The sequence below is a fragment of the Cetorhinus maximus genome, chromosome 14 (assembly GCF_964194155.1).
Source record: "Cetorhinus maximus chromosome 14, sCetMax3.hap1.1, whole genome shotgun sequence".
NCBI classification, from domain to species: Eukaryota; Metazoa; Chordata; class Chondrichthyes; order Lamniformes; family Cetorhinidae; genus Cetorhinus; species Cetorhinus maximus.
In genome coordinates, this window is record NC_135892.1 from 77,941,816 (window position 1) to 77,955,646 (window position 13,831).

At 41.5% G+C, this 13,831-nt stretch overlaps 1 protein-coding gene across 3 annotated transcripts in view; it reads right to left on the minus strand.

The window, feature by feature from the left end:
* The window catches only part of hhat (hedgehog acyltransferase), a 346,318-nt gene that overhangs the window by 269,429 nt on the left and 63,058 nt on the right, over positions 1 to 13,831 (minus strand). For all 3 annotated transcript variants that reach the window (XM_078557118.1, XM_078557117.1, XM_078557119.1), the window contains exons 7-8: positions 13,090 to 13,240; positions 2,027 to 2,062 (exon numbers count right to left, since the gene is read on the minus strand). In XM_078557118.1, coding sequence (XP_078413244.1) covers positions 2,027 to 2,062; positions 13,090 to 13,240 — 187 coding nt within the window. The remainder of the gene's footprint in view (positions 1 to 2,026; positions 2,063 to 13,089; positions 13,241 to 13,831) is intronic.

The following is a 13,831-nucleotide window of genomic DNA, read 5'->3' on the forward strand; positions in this document are numbered from 1 at the left end:
CAAAGCCCGAACACAAAATAAACAAGCAGCTACTGCAAACTCCCTTATAGACAGACTGCTGAGCTCAGTGAGGAAAGCGACATTAGAATCTAGAACATTAGTCAAATGCTTAAATGCAGATGTCAACTGCATACTGCGAGATGCGGCTGACGGCTTCCCCATTACAGACTGAAAGTGCTGTGAAAAGAAAATCAGTGCTGTGGTAGCTTTGAGGAGCAGTGGTAAGGCACATCCCTCCTTGCTTCAGCAGATCCAGCTGCAGAGGCCTCTTTCTGCTCTTCTCCTGAGTTATGTCCAGGGTAGTTGGACTTTGCCTTAGCCTGTAGACCATGTGAGTTAAAATAAAGCGGGACAGAAATGTTAATTAGCTGTCCACTTGCCTGGGGCAGGTCTCCGACACATAGCCTCAAACAAGTTGGTTAAAATGGTGGAGTGCATGAAGAGTACCAAAGCCTGGCTGGGGGGTGTGGGGGGATGGTGAAGTAGGGTGGTATTAAGGGAGTAGGGGTTAAAAATTGGCCATAAAATTTCCTTCACCTGAACATCAAATACAGTAGCTCTTAGTTTGTCTCCCCATTTTGAGCTTCACACCTTTCCACCTGGCTCCATCACCATTTCTAGTCACTCACTCAAAGTTGAATCAGACCTTGGTGAGATGAAACAGGATCACTTACTTCAAGTTGCACACCTACCACGTCCTCACATCAGCCAAGACATCACTAATAACCTAATACTATTCTCACCTATGGGCTTGCATTCTTCAATGTCTGCCTTGTTGGATTCCCACTATCACTGTCCATCAACTCCAATTTGTCCAAGATAATGTGCATAGTCACAGGTTTTTAGCTAAAGGTCAAATAAAAATGCAAGTCATTGGTGTTACTATTTTAGCAAAATTGATTGCAATATCAATGTATGGTACTACTGAAAAATGCAAGAAAGGCTTGGTTCCCCCACTTCATGTGTTAAAAGTATCAGCAATGCTACGGGTTGGTAGATGCTGAATGGGAGCCAAGTAGCTCTCTGCAGAAAGGAGAGCAAATTGAATAAAGAGTCTCAAGGAAGCACTCTTGAATTCCTCCTGGTGGTCCCTCAAGAGTATTATTGGTAGTGACTTAAGAGTAGCTCTCCTACTTACCTTCTTGGGCACAGAGTGTATGCAATCCATGAGAGAAGTAGGGAATAAAAGGCAGAAAGAATCTTAACATGAGAAGATAAATACTCAAAAATATAAGTAAATTATCTGTCAGCATTCAGCTTGGCACCAGGAATAATAAAAGTCCAGCACATATAATGTAATTTTCAAGAGTGTAGGAACTCACATATAATATAGATAAGTTAAATAATCTGGTTTTCCAAGAGGAATTCTCAAATAAAGGTTGGGAACCATGTGTTCCTTTTACAAGGACAAATTTAGGACTTCAAATAAAACCCATCTTTCAGGATTACAGGAAATCAGCTGACAAATATCTCAACAGGAAAAGACAACATCAGTACTGAAATACAGGCCAAAGTATCATCATGCAGCCCTGCAGGAATCTGCTGACATAATAGGTCAGTGTAAACCAATGGACTCAAGTCAATTTAATCCTAGTGAAGTGCAGTGTGAACTATGTTCATTGACCTGTCCTAAAAGCATACATTAGGGAAAACTTCTCGACAAGCAAGTTTACAATTTAAAAAATAAATGCTCCTATCAAAACTTAATCATAGAAATACTAAAAATATATTTACATGGTCTTTAAAAATGCATTTTATTAAATTAATAATTTTATTTGATAAAGAATTGCATCCAACACTATGCCCTGAGGGATCCAAAGTGCTGCTTGTCAAGCAACTGACTGAAAAGTACACTTTGAGTTAATTACTGTAATATATTAGGAGTTGTTAGGCATCACACTGTCAGATGAAATCATAATAAAATGCTGATATTTAGAATTCTCTAGATGCAACAAAGGAAAAGAGCAGTTATAGAAACATGGTTTACCAACTTGGAAAAAATAAATTTAAAAATCCTGTACTTTACCTTAACAGCCAACGGTGTAATCCAACATCAAACTCCCTAGAGGGGAACACAAGAGTTTTAATTAATTAAAATAAATCTAGGCTAGGACATGAGCTTCAAGTACCTAACTGTAGATATTTTACTGTTCTATTCACATTTAATCTTAGGTTTGGGAATACATTTTTATAAATGGAAATACTGTTTATTCTGCCATTTTTATTGCAATATTTCTACTCACTTAAATAATTAAACTATTGGTGAAACTAATTATGTTTTCTTCAAGTTAAAAGTTAACTATGATTGATTGATGGAATTAAGTTATTAGACCAATACGATTTAATCAATGCTCAAGTTGTCCTTTTTAAGCAATGTCTTCACTACCATCAATTAAGAAAACTAATTTGACAATTTGATATTACCACATATTACTCTCAAATTCTAAAATGTTCATTACTGTTGTTATTATGAGACAGGGACATATATGCTCAATTGTTGCATTTCGTGTCCCTGCATTCTGTGACCATCAATTTAGAATCATTTTTGTTAGTGACTGAATTAACAATTTCAAAGTTTATGTGGATTTTTAAATTGGTATTTTTCTGCTCAAGTTGCTCAATTCTGTCCTTTCATTCCCTGAAAACAACAAAATCAGTGGCCTTGGTAATAAGTGAAATATTTTCTACAATCCCATTTCCCTCAAACCATGAATTACTATTACTTTATAAATACATCCCAGACCTTACTGTCAGCATAAAAGTGTCATACTAGTACTTGGGATTATGTTCAATTTGTATAATTTTCTGCTATATGCGAAATGTTCAGGCTGTGGCTTTTCATCACTTTTGAGTCGCATTGAAATTTACACAAAGAACAGTGTTTCAGAAACATTTCTTGGTAAACCATCTAAAAGTAGATGCAGCAATATGTAAAACATTATTGACTTTCTGCCAGGTTTAGAGTGTTCAATTTATCGGAATTGATTATACCTTGCCTATTGTGACAATTAAATGGTCAGGTTTCATACCAAGCCAAGTGGTGTAATAAAATTAAATCAAAACAGAGACTTTATGGGCAGAATTTTCCGCTTGGCGTGAAATGGCGTGCGATATTTCGGTTGGCGGGTGCGCCTAAGAGTCGGCAGCGCACCCGCCGACAATTAAGAGGCCTACTAAGGCCATTAAAGTAGCAATTGACGGTGATTTTTTTGCTGCCTGTCCATCGTTATGGTTGGCTGGTGGGCAAATGAGCCAGGCAGCCTTTACATTTTTGAGGAAACCTTATCCATAGGCAGGATGAGGTTTCCATGATTAATTTTTTAAAAATTAAAATATTTTGAAAAAATTTTCATCATCCGTTTATTGAGGTGTCTCATTCTGACACATGGACATTTTTTTCCCGATTTTATATTCTGTTTTTATTGATTTTAAATTCGTCAGCTTCCTGAGGCAGCTCTCTGCCTTCAGGAAGCTTTCCTTTCACGATCCCCCTCGCCCATGCTGACTTCAGCGCTCACCCTTCTACCACTCCCACCCCAGCAGCGCTGAGCCTTTCAGCGCACGTTTCACGCTGGCTGACCGTTGATTGGCCAGCCAGCGTGAATTGGCAGTTGGGGGCCGATTGTGGTTGGCGGTCCGTTCCCCGGCCGCTCCCGGGCCCGCCGCTCACGGCAGCCTGCCAACCCGAAAATTCTGCCTTATAGATTGATCAGTCATTTTTACGTGGGTCCTAGACAACATCCCAACAACACCACAGGCGGAGTTTAATCCAGGTGTTGGGCATCTCGCCCACTACATTGAGAGCCAGTGAAAGCCCCCTCTCACCTCCGTTGGTGTCTAAGAGGTACTTTCATGGCCACAATCAGGCCTTCCCCAGGTTTGAGCGCCCCAGGGGTAGATAGCCCTCAATCCCTCCTTTCACCTCCTACCCCCCACCCACCCCATCCTGGGAAAGGCTGGCTACAGGCACTGCCACCAAGAGCAGTGGCAACTGTTGGCAATGCACCCACCAGAGGCCTAGGATCAAAGAGGGACCCAAGACTAAAGGTGAGTGAGGCAGGATATGGGGTTGCGGGCTGCGGATTCCAGGGTGGGGAGAGGTGTTAGAGGCAAGGGCCATCCCTTCCCGACGCCTGGTTCCTCAATCAGGCATTGAGTGCCTTTGAATGAGTGACTTCCTCCTAGAAGCCCGCACACAAACCCAACAAGAGTTTGCTTTTCAGGCTTCCCGCATGGCGACTCCTCTGCCCATCACTGGTTACATACCAATGGCAGCAGGATAAGGCCCTTAAGGGGACACTGATTGTCTACTTGAGGGCATCGTGAGGGCATCGTGAAGGCCATCCATGAGCCATCCTGCCCTGTACTTAATCAGGCAGTGGCTGGGATGGGATGGGTGCTACACAACATGATGGAGGGTATCCTCAATCTGCAGAAGGGACTTTGTCTTCACAAGGATTGTGCAGTGGTCACTCGCACCAATACTGCAATGGACAGATGCATCTACGACAAGTAGATTGGTGAGAATTGATGAGGTAGGTTGATGAAACCCATTAGGACCCAGGCACTTGTCAGCCCGTACCTCCAACAATTTACTCAGTACCACTTCTCCGGTGATTGTAATTTTCCTGAGGTCCCCCCTCTCTTCCATTTCCTGATTTATAGCTGCTTCTGGGATGTTACTTGTATTCTCTATAGTGAAGACTGATGCAAAATACCTGTTCAATTCATCTGCCATTTCTTTGTTTTCCATTATCAATTCTCCAGACTCACTTTCTACAGGACCAAAGCTCACTTTGTTAACTTCTTTCTTTTTAAAATATTTATAGAAACTCTTACTTTCTATTTTTATATTTCTGGCTAGCTTTCTATTGTACTCTAATTTTTCCCTCCTTATTAATCTTTTAGTCATCTTTTGCTGTTCCTTATATTTTGTTCAATCTGCTGACCTTGCACCTATCTTTGCACAATCATATGCTTTTTCTTTAAGTTTGATGCTAACATTAACCTTTCTATTTAACCATGGATGGTGTGCCCACCCCTTGGACTTTTTCTTACTCGTTGGAATGTATCGCACAGAATCACAAAAATTGTTACGGTTTAGAAGGAGGCCATTCAGCCCATCATGTCTGCACCGGCTCTCTGAGCATTTTAACTTAGTACCACTCTCCTGCCTTCTCCCCGTAACCCTGCACATTGTTTCTATTTAGATAATTATCCAATGCCCTCTTGAATGCCTCAGTTGAACCTACCTCCACCACACTGCCAGGCAGTGCACTCCAAATTCTAACTACTCGCTGTATGAAAAAGCTTTTTCTCACCTCGCATTTTCTTCTTTTGTAAAACACTTTAAAACTGTGCCCTCTGGTTTTCGAACTCCACTACAAACCTTCTTCCAGCCCAAAAAATACCCTTTAACCACTACTCCCTGTTTCCTATCGCTCAGCCAATTTTGTATCCACATTGCTACTGTCCATTTTATTCCATGACCGGTAACTTTCCTCACAAGTCTGTTGTGTGGTACTGTATCAAACAACTTTTGGAAGTTCATATATGCCACATCAGCGGTCTTGCCCTCATCAACCATCTCTGTTCCTTCTTCAAAAAACTCCAGCAAATTAGTTAGACACAATTTTCCTTTAACAAATACATGCTGACTCTTCCGAATCAATCCAAACTTTTCCATGTGACTATTAATTCTAATTTCTAATCTATTCTGTGTATTCTGAAATATTACCTTAATTGTTTGCCACAGCGTCTCTATTGACCTATCCCTTCATCTAATTTGCCAATTCACTTTAGCCAGGTCTGCTTTCATACCCTCACAATTGCTCTTATTTAAGTTTTAAAACATGGTCTTGGACCCACTCCTCTCTCCCTCGAACTGAATGTAAAATTCAATCATATTATGGTCGCTGCTACCTAGGGGTGCCTTCACTATGAGATCATTCATTAATCCCATCTTGTTCCGCAATACCAGGTCTAGTATAGCCTGTTCTCCGGTTGGCTTCAGAACATGCTATTCTAAGAAACTATCCAAAGAATTCTATGAACTCCTCATCTAGGCTATCTTTGCCCATCTGACATTTCCAGTATAAAATGTAGATTGAAATCTCCCATGATCATCACCATGCCTTTCTGACAAGCTCCCATTATTTCTTCCTTTATGCTCCACCCTACCACGTGGTTACTGTTAGGGGGCCTGTACACGACTTCAACAAGTGGCTTCTTGCCTTTACCATTTTTCATCTCTACCAAACCATTTCCACATCCTGGTTTCCTGAACTTAGGTCATCCCTCTCTATTGTGCTAATACCATCATTAACTAACATAATCACCTTTTCACCTTTTCCTCACTTCCTGTCCTTCCTAAATGCCCTATACCCTTTAATATTCAGTTCCCAATCCATGTCCTCCCGCAGCCATGTCTCTGTAATTGCTATCAAATAGTACTTATTTATTCCTATCTGCGTTCTCAGTTCATCTGTTTTGTTTTGAATGCTTTGTGTATTCAGATACTCAGCCTTTAGTTTTATCCTTTTATTATTTTTATAACTTCTAGTCTCATCTGTTGATTTACTGTTAGATTTGTACTCTTTATCCCCTCCTGTCTTCGTCTGTTTTTCATTTCCCATAATAATACCTTTTCCTTTTGCCATGTCTCTACTCTTTGATTTACTGCATCTTCCCAAGTTTGATCCCTTGCCCCCACTACACAGTTTAAAACCCTCTCTACTTCCCAAATTAAGCAGCTCACAAGAACACTAGTCCCAGCATGGTTCAGGTGTAGATCATCCCAAAAGTATAGATCCCACTTTCCCCAGTATTGGCGCCAGTGCCCCACAAACCGGAATCCACTTCTCCCACACCAGTCTTTGAGCCACGCATTCATCTCCCTAATCTGATTTGTCCTATGCCAATTTGCACATGGCTCAGGTAATAATCCAGAGATTATGACCTTTGAGATTCTGCTTCTTAATTTGGTGCCAAGTTCCTCATACTGACTATGTAGGATCTCCTCCTTTGTCCTGCCTATGTCGTTGGTACCAACATGGACCACGACAACTGAGGGTCCTCCCCCTCCCACTGCAAGTTCCGCTCCAACCCCGATCCGATGTCCCAAACCCTGGCACTGGGCAGGCAACACAGCCGTCTGGACACACGCTCTTTGCTGCAGAGAACAGTGTCAATCCCTCTGAATATACTGTCCCCTACTACCACTTCATTCCTTGTAATTTCCCTCGCTTGAATGGCTTCCTGTACCACGGTATCATGGCCAGTTAGCTCATCAAACCTGCAGTCCCCACTCTCATCCAAACAAGCTGAAAAAGCCTCAAACCTGTTGGACAACTGCAAGGGTTGAGGCTCCTGCACTCCTGCCCTCTAGGTCTCCTTACCTGCCTCACTTGCAGTCACACCCAACTGTCCCTGACCACTGACCAAATCAGAATACCTTATCCTAAGGGGTGTGACCACCTCCTGGAATAAAGTGTCCAGGTAACTTTCCCCCTCCCTGATGTGCTGCAGCTTGGCCTCCAGCTCAATAACTCAGAGCCGATGTTCCTGCAGCCGCTAACATTTGCTGTATATGTGTTTGCCCTGGATCTCACCGGTATCCAGAAGCTCCCACATCCTGCAATTGCAGCACATCACCTGCCCTACCATCTCTAATATATGTTAATTAATTAATAATTGCTAATTATTTAATTATAATTAATAAAGCCTACACCTCCCAATAGGTTTTGACACTGCCAGTAAACTTCACAATACCGATAAAACGATTAATACCAGTTACTGGTTTACCTGCTCCTTCTGCTGCACCAAAGTGGAAATCAAATACTGGAGGCTGAAAAAGAGTAGAAGATAAAAAGCACCTCCTCCCACCCTTCACCAAATTACGGCTCAGCACACTTTACTTCTTGCAGTAAACCTTACCTAAAGCATCTCTTTTCCCCTAAGCACTGGATTCCCGCTTTGAATCAAATTCCCAAATATACTCACTCGGTCTGTGTCTCACTCAGGCCAAAGTCTCCACTCACTGATCGTGCACCTCTTATATAAGTGACAGATAACACATTAGAGAGATTTTAATGATCTCTGTAAGCAACTGATCTACTGTGATGTATTTGATATTTATAATTGTGCAACACAAAAAGTTCCATTTGACCAATCTGGAATAAAATACTAATATGATTACATTAAACCAAGTGTAAACACATTTCTATTTTATTTTATTTCCATTTTGCTTAGGCAATTGAAGAGTGTGGTAATGAACTACATGGATCAAGAAGGTGCCAATTTTGATCAATGGTCTGGTCAAGGTTAACTAATCTAAGCGGGGACAGCCACAACAGAAGCACTGTCATAGGTACGAACACCCATCCCATAAGCCTGTCAACTTGGTTATCGTTCCTCAGGTGCATGGAGTCAAGTGGCAGACAACAAACTCGTGGCAGGATGCAGGTTGATGGTTGGCAATCTGCTTGAAAAATTTCACAGCCAGTTTACAAACTACAATGTTAAAGTTTAAATAGTGTTCATTACAATTTCAGTACCCCAGGCTCTCAAGGTCCTCCCAACACCTGCTACTGCCAAGTGCAAGAATGAGAGTTGGAGCAGGCTAAAGAAATTAGAAGGCAAATTTCTGACTTTTCTGGCAATTGTAATCCATTTCAGGTGGATCAAAGCAGGATAATTTCCTTTCAGTTTCAAAAAGTTACTGTGTAATTCTGAAAAGGGAGTGTTTGATTTCTTATGGCTATATTTGCTCTTTGATGTTACACAGCAAAGATGACAACGAGCTGGGAGGCAGGGTGGTCAGAAAATGGCAAGGGAAAGTGTGGGTTGGAGAGCCTGTCATCTTCCTTCCACCATGTCATTTAACTAGTGGTGGGGAAGGCGGAAGATGGCCCTCCCACCCAGAGGCCAATTGGGCCACTTAAGTACCCATGTAAGGGCCTCTTTCCAAAGCCAGTGGCATTGTACTAGTGGCAGGTGGGTGCATTATGTGTGTGGAGACAGCCTGGTAAACCCTAGTGACATAACAACAGGCTGTGGGCGGGGGAGGGGCTAGTGGTAGGGCCTTCCTATACAGGCACTTTTTGGCTCATAGAGAGGGCTTCCTGGCAGCATTGTTCACCCCTGCAGCAATGGTGCCACCTGCCCTCACCAAACACCACGTTCCTCTTCACCGGGGCCTGACCCCAGAACCTGCTTACCTGATGCAGTTCCAGCAGAGGCCACGAGCCCTGTAACTGGATGACAGCTATTGGAGTGTGGACGGCCATGCTTTAAAGCGGCAGCAGCCCCAACAGCAGCCCCAACAACAACCGATTAAATGCCTGATCCCGAAAAATACTTCTGGGGGTCCGACAAATTGGCAAAACGGGTCGCCCCAGCTTTCCGGCCCGTCATTCAGTTCGAAGAATAAAATTCAGCCCAATGTGAAATTTCCCCTTAGATAGAACAGCAGTGGTTTTATGAATCCTCTAAAGTGATCTCAAATATGGATGAGTCCTCTGTGTAGGCAGGGAAGAACTAAGCGTGTGTATCATCTGACTTTTAAAAGAAGCTTAAGCAGAAAAGCGTGAAATATAAGCCTTAACAAAAAACATTTTGCAGTAAGAATGCAGAGGCCCAATAAAACCATCTAACTGCCTTCTCATCACATTTCTCAATCCTTCCTTTCCAGGGACAAACCTTCCTAGTGGCCTCCTAAACCCTGCTATAAGTCCCCTTCAATATATATGAATGCATAAACAAAGGCATACGCAGACACACATAATACATACGCACATGTGCGTGTAGATGTACAGAATATAATTGTTTAAGATACTATAGCAAACATCTTTACTGTTTGGAATTAATTAACTAACGAACATGCATTATTTCTACAATATAGTGCTTTCCTTGACAATGGTTGATTTCATGTTAGTTACCACGTTCAGCAGATTGGATGCTCTCCCAGTCAGCACATCGAAGACTTGGGCAAGTTTGCTTTCTGCAAGCAACAGTTCTTTTTCAATTCTGACCTTCAAGTTTCTCTTGATGTTTTAGGTAGTTTATAAAGTTGGGTTTTTCACTTGCTACTGGGTTTTAAATCAACAATTTACTTGTAATTGTCAGGCTTTTTTTCTTCCCCAACTGCAAATTTTGACCAATATTTGCCCCAACTGACAATGATCAGATTGTGTCTGCATATTGGCCCCTTTTTCAAAAATCTTTAATAATTTTTGAATGGAAGTTTCAAATTCTGAAACAAGGCTGTCATCTTCAAATTTCTCCTTTCATATTTCTTAGTTTGTCAGGAAAACTAAGGCTGCAATAAATTTGGAGAAGCCAAAAAGTTAATTTCCTGGGGCAGAATTTTTAGCTCGGCGTGTGGTGCGCACCCGATCCGATTGGACGCGAAATTGCACGAGACGACGTCAGGTGAGTGTCCCAACGTCACCCCACGCTGGTGTGATATTTCAATTAGCGGTCGTGCGCACAAGTCGATAGTGCGCCCACTGAGGCCAATTCAGATAATTAAAGGTGCAATTGTCTCCAATTTTTCATGGTCCGTCCAACCTTTTGGTTGGCGGACGGGCGAATCGGCCAGGCGGACTTTGCATTTTTCATGAAACCTCATCCAAGGGCAGGATGAGATTTCCATTATTAAATGAAAGAAAAATGAAAATCTATGGACAGCATTTTTATCATGTATATGTTCAGGTAACTGACTGTGATGCTTGGATAATTTTTCCTGATTTTAAAAACTTTATTTAATGCTTTTCAGGTCTTCAGCTCCCTGAGGCAGCTCTCTGCCTTCAGGGAGCTTTCTGTCAGCATTTGCCCACGCTGATGTCAGCGTCCGCCTTCTTCCCGCCCCCACCCCAGCAGCGCTGACCTTCTCAGCGCACATTTCACGCTGGATGGCCATTAATCGGCCAGCCAGTGTGAAATTGTGGTCGGGGGCCGATCGCGGTCGGTGGTATGTTCCCCAGCAGATCCCAGGCCTGTCGATTGTCCCCGCCCGCTGACCCAAAAATTCTGGCCCTGGTGTTGCACCAAATTCATTTTCAGGATTTCAGTTAACATCAAACTGAACTTCTAGTCATTGCTTCACTCAGATGGACTTTTATATAATTTAACAAACTGCTGGTCCACGGTTAAACAGATCGTAGATCATTCCAACAAGTAGCTTCTTCTGGATGATTGGAGACCTGGGCCGAGTGCAGGATGGATTGGGTGCAATGAACAATTTGGGCCCAGTTGAAAACCTTTTTCTGAGTTTCTGCTCAAACTCACTTGCGTATCGTCGAACACAAAATCTGCCACAAATCAGCAAAATTTTGGAGTGTTTTAGGGCGTTTTATTTAATTTTGCTTGTAAGGATACTCCTTGATATTTTTAAGAATCAAACTTGCTGCAGTTTAACAACTAAAAAATGGGCTTATCACAAAAAATAAGTATTTTTCATCACAGTGTCCATCCTTTGAGTAACTGGATTTTAACTGACTGAAAATAACTTTTTAAAAAATAACCATAACCCATTTGTGGCTATATTAGGGTACAGCAGCCAGTTCTAGTGAATTTAAAATCACAATCAAAAGTCTTTACAATGTGCCTATGTGCCCTTGCACCCAAAAGAACCAACTTAATTTTTTAGAGCCTCCTCCAAGTTCTGCGAACAAGTCCAATTAGCAGAAACTCCCAGTGAGATTAATTCATCCTACAGCCTGGTGGGCTTCTAGCACAAAATGTTATGGAAACTCAATTTGCGCTGAATGTAAATTTGCACTCAGAATTTTGTGATCATTTGTGTGGGATATGCAAATTTTAGGCGAATTGCAGCATAAAAACCTGCGCAACAAAGAAGAAACTCTAAGCCCTCCCCACCTATCCGCACCTTTCTTTTTTATTCTCATTTACCCAACAGAGTTTCCACTTCAGAAGCAAGACATGACACCTGAAAAGTTAATTTATCTTTTCGCGCTACAAATGTGGATAGGGTGTTTCCTTTTGTGGGAGAATCTAAAACCAGGGGTCACAATTTAAAAATAAGGGGTCACCCATTTAAGTCAGGTAAGGATAAAGGTTTTTTTCTCAGAAGGTACTGAATCTTTGGAACTCTCTTCCTCAAAAGGCAGTGGAAGCAGGATCTATGAATATTTTTAAGGCAGAGGTAGATAGATTCTTGATAAGTAAGGGGGTAGAAGGTTATTGGGGGTAGGCTGGAATGTGGAGTTGAGTACACTAAGATCAGCCATGATCTTACTGAATGGCCTACTCCTGCTCCTAATCCATATGTTCGTATGTACAAATGCTGAAAGGCCAACTGTGTAAGAGCGTTTTCTATTTTTATTTCAGTATTTGGCGTTCACAAGATTTTTCAAAACAACTTGTTTTAATATGATTAACATGTTTGTGAATGCACCTCATTTACAGCCAATATCCTAATAACAATAACAAAAACAGAATTACCTGGAAAAACTCAGCAGGTCTGGCAGCGTCGGTGGAGAAGAAATCAGTTGACGTTTCAAGTCCTCACGGCCCTTCGGCAGTCGTGAGGACTCGAAACGTCAACTGATTTCTTCTCCACCGATGCTGCCAGACCTGCTGAGTTTTTCCAGGTAATTCTGTTTTTGTTTTGGATTTCCAGCATCCGCAGTAGCTTTTAGCTTTTGTTTTTATCCTAATAACTATAACTACTCCTACATAACAAAATCCAGTGCACTGTATTTTTTTTAAAACTCTTTCTCTACCTCCACACCCGTGACCCCCTACACCACCCAAATATTAGTCATCAGTTTTTTTTTCTCATTTGGACCATTTTCTTTCCTTAAACAAACTTTTAAATTAACACAACAGTGCTGATATTTGGAAAACAAAGTGACCTTAGAAAGCATTGTTTTAATAACCCAAATTTGAACGAATGAATGAAATTGCATTTAAACCTTATGAACTAACCTTGTAAAATGTCTCGAGTCAAAATATAGAAAGAAAATAATAAAAATCATGATAAATTGAATAAGACAGAAGCACTGCACTGCAAGATCCCATTCTGTTCTTAACCTTTACTTTCAAAAAACAAACTGTGCAACTTACCTCCATGTTGCTGTAAAACTGTACAAACTGCTGGTACATCTTGGCAATTTTGGTGGTTCAATACCATCCAGACACATGATAACTGATGGAATGCTATAAAGCAGCAGGTATTTCAAGTAGAAAAACAGTGCATGAGCAAAACCAAGGCCACCTAGGAGAAAAAGACATATATGTTAAATGATTATCTGTACTGGAACTGTTCACTTCCCAATATCTCACTATATAATGGGTTAACCCAGGGGTGTAACAATAGTACCCCCTTGTGATATGAATAGGGTATTCATATCTTTCACATGAAGCAGTCCAATCTTTTAACAATGGACTAAGAAAGCACCTATTGAGACACGGTCACATATGAATAATTACGCCTCATTTTTTAGAACAAAATGGTTTAACATACTGAGTAACAGTTATTCTTAGCACAACTTGCCTTCACATAATGCAAAAAATATGAAACTTTTGATGTCATTTGGCTTAAACACCTAATTACATGCCCGAGTTCTTCTTCTAAGTCTATTCAAAACGTGCACTCTCAATTTCTATTTAAAAAAGCGAATGGCAATAGCCCCAATTTTTACCTAGTGAGCAGAGGAATAATTCATGCATAAGAACATAAGAAATAGGAGCGATAGAAGACCATTTGGCCCCTTGAGCCTGCTCCGCCATTCAGTAAGATGGTGGCTGATCTGGCTGTGGCTTTTACTTCAGTTTCCTGCCTTCCTCCCACCACCGCCCCGCACCC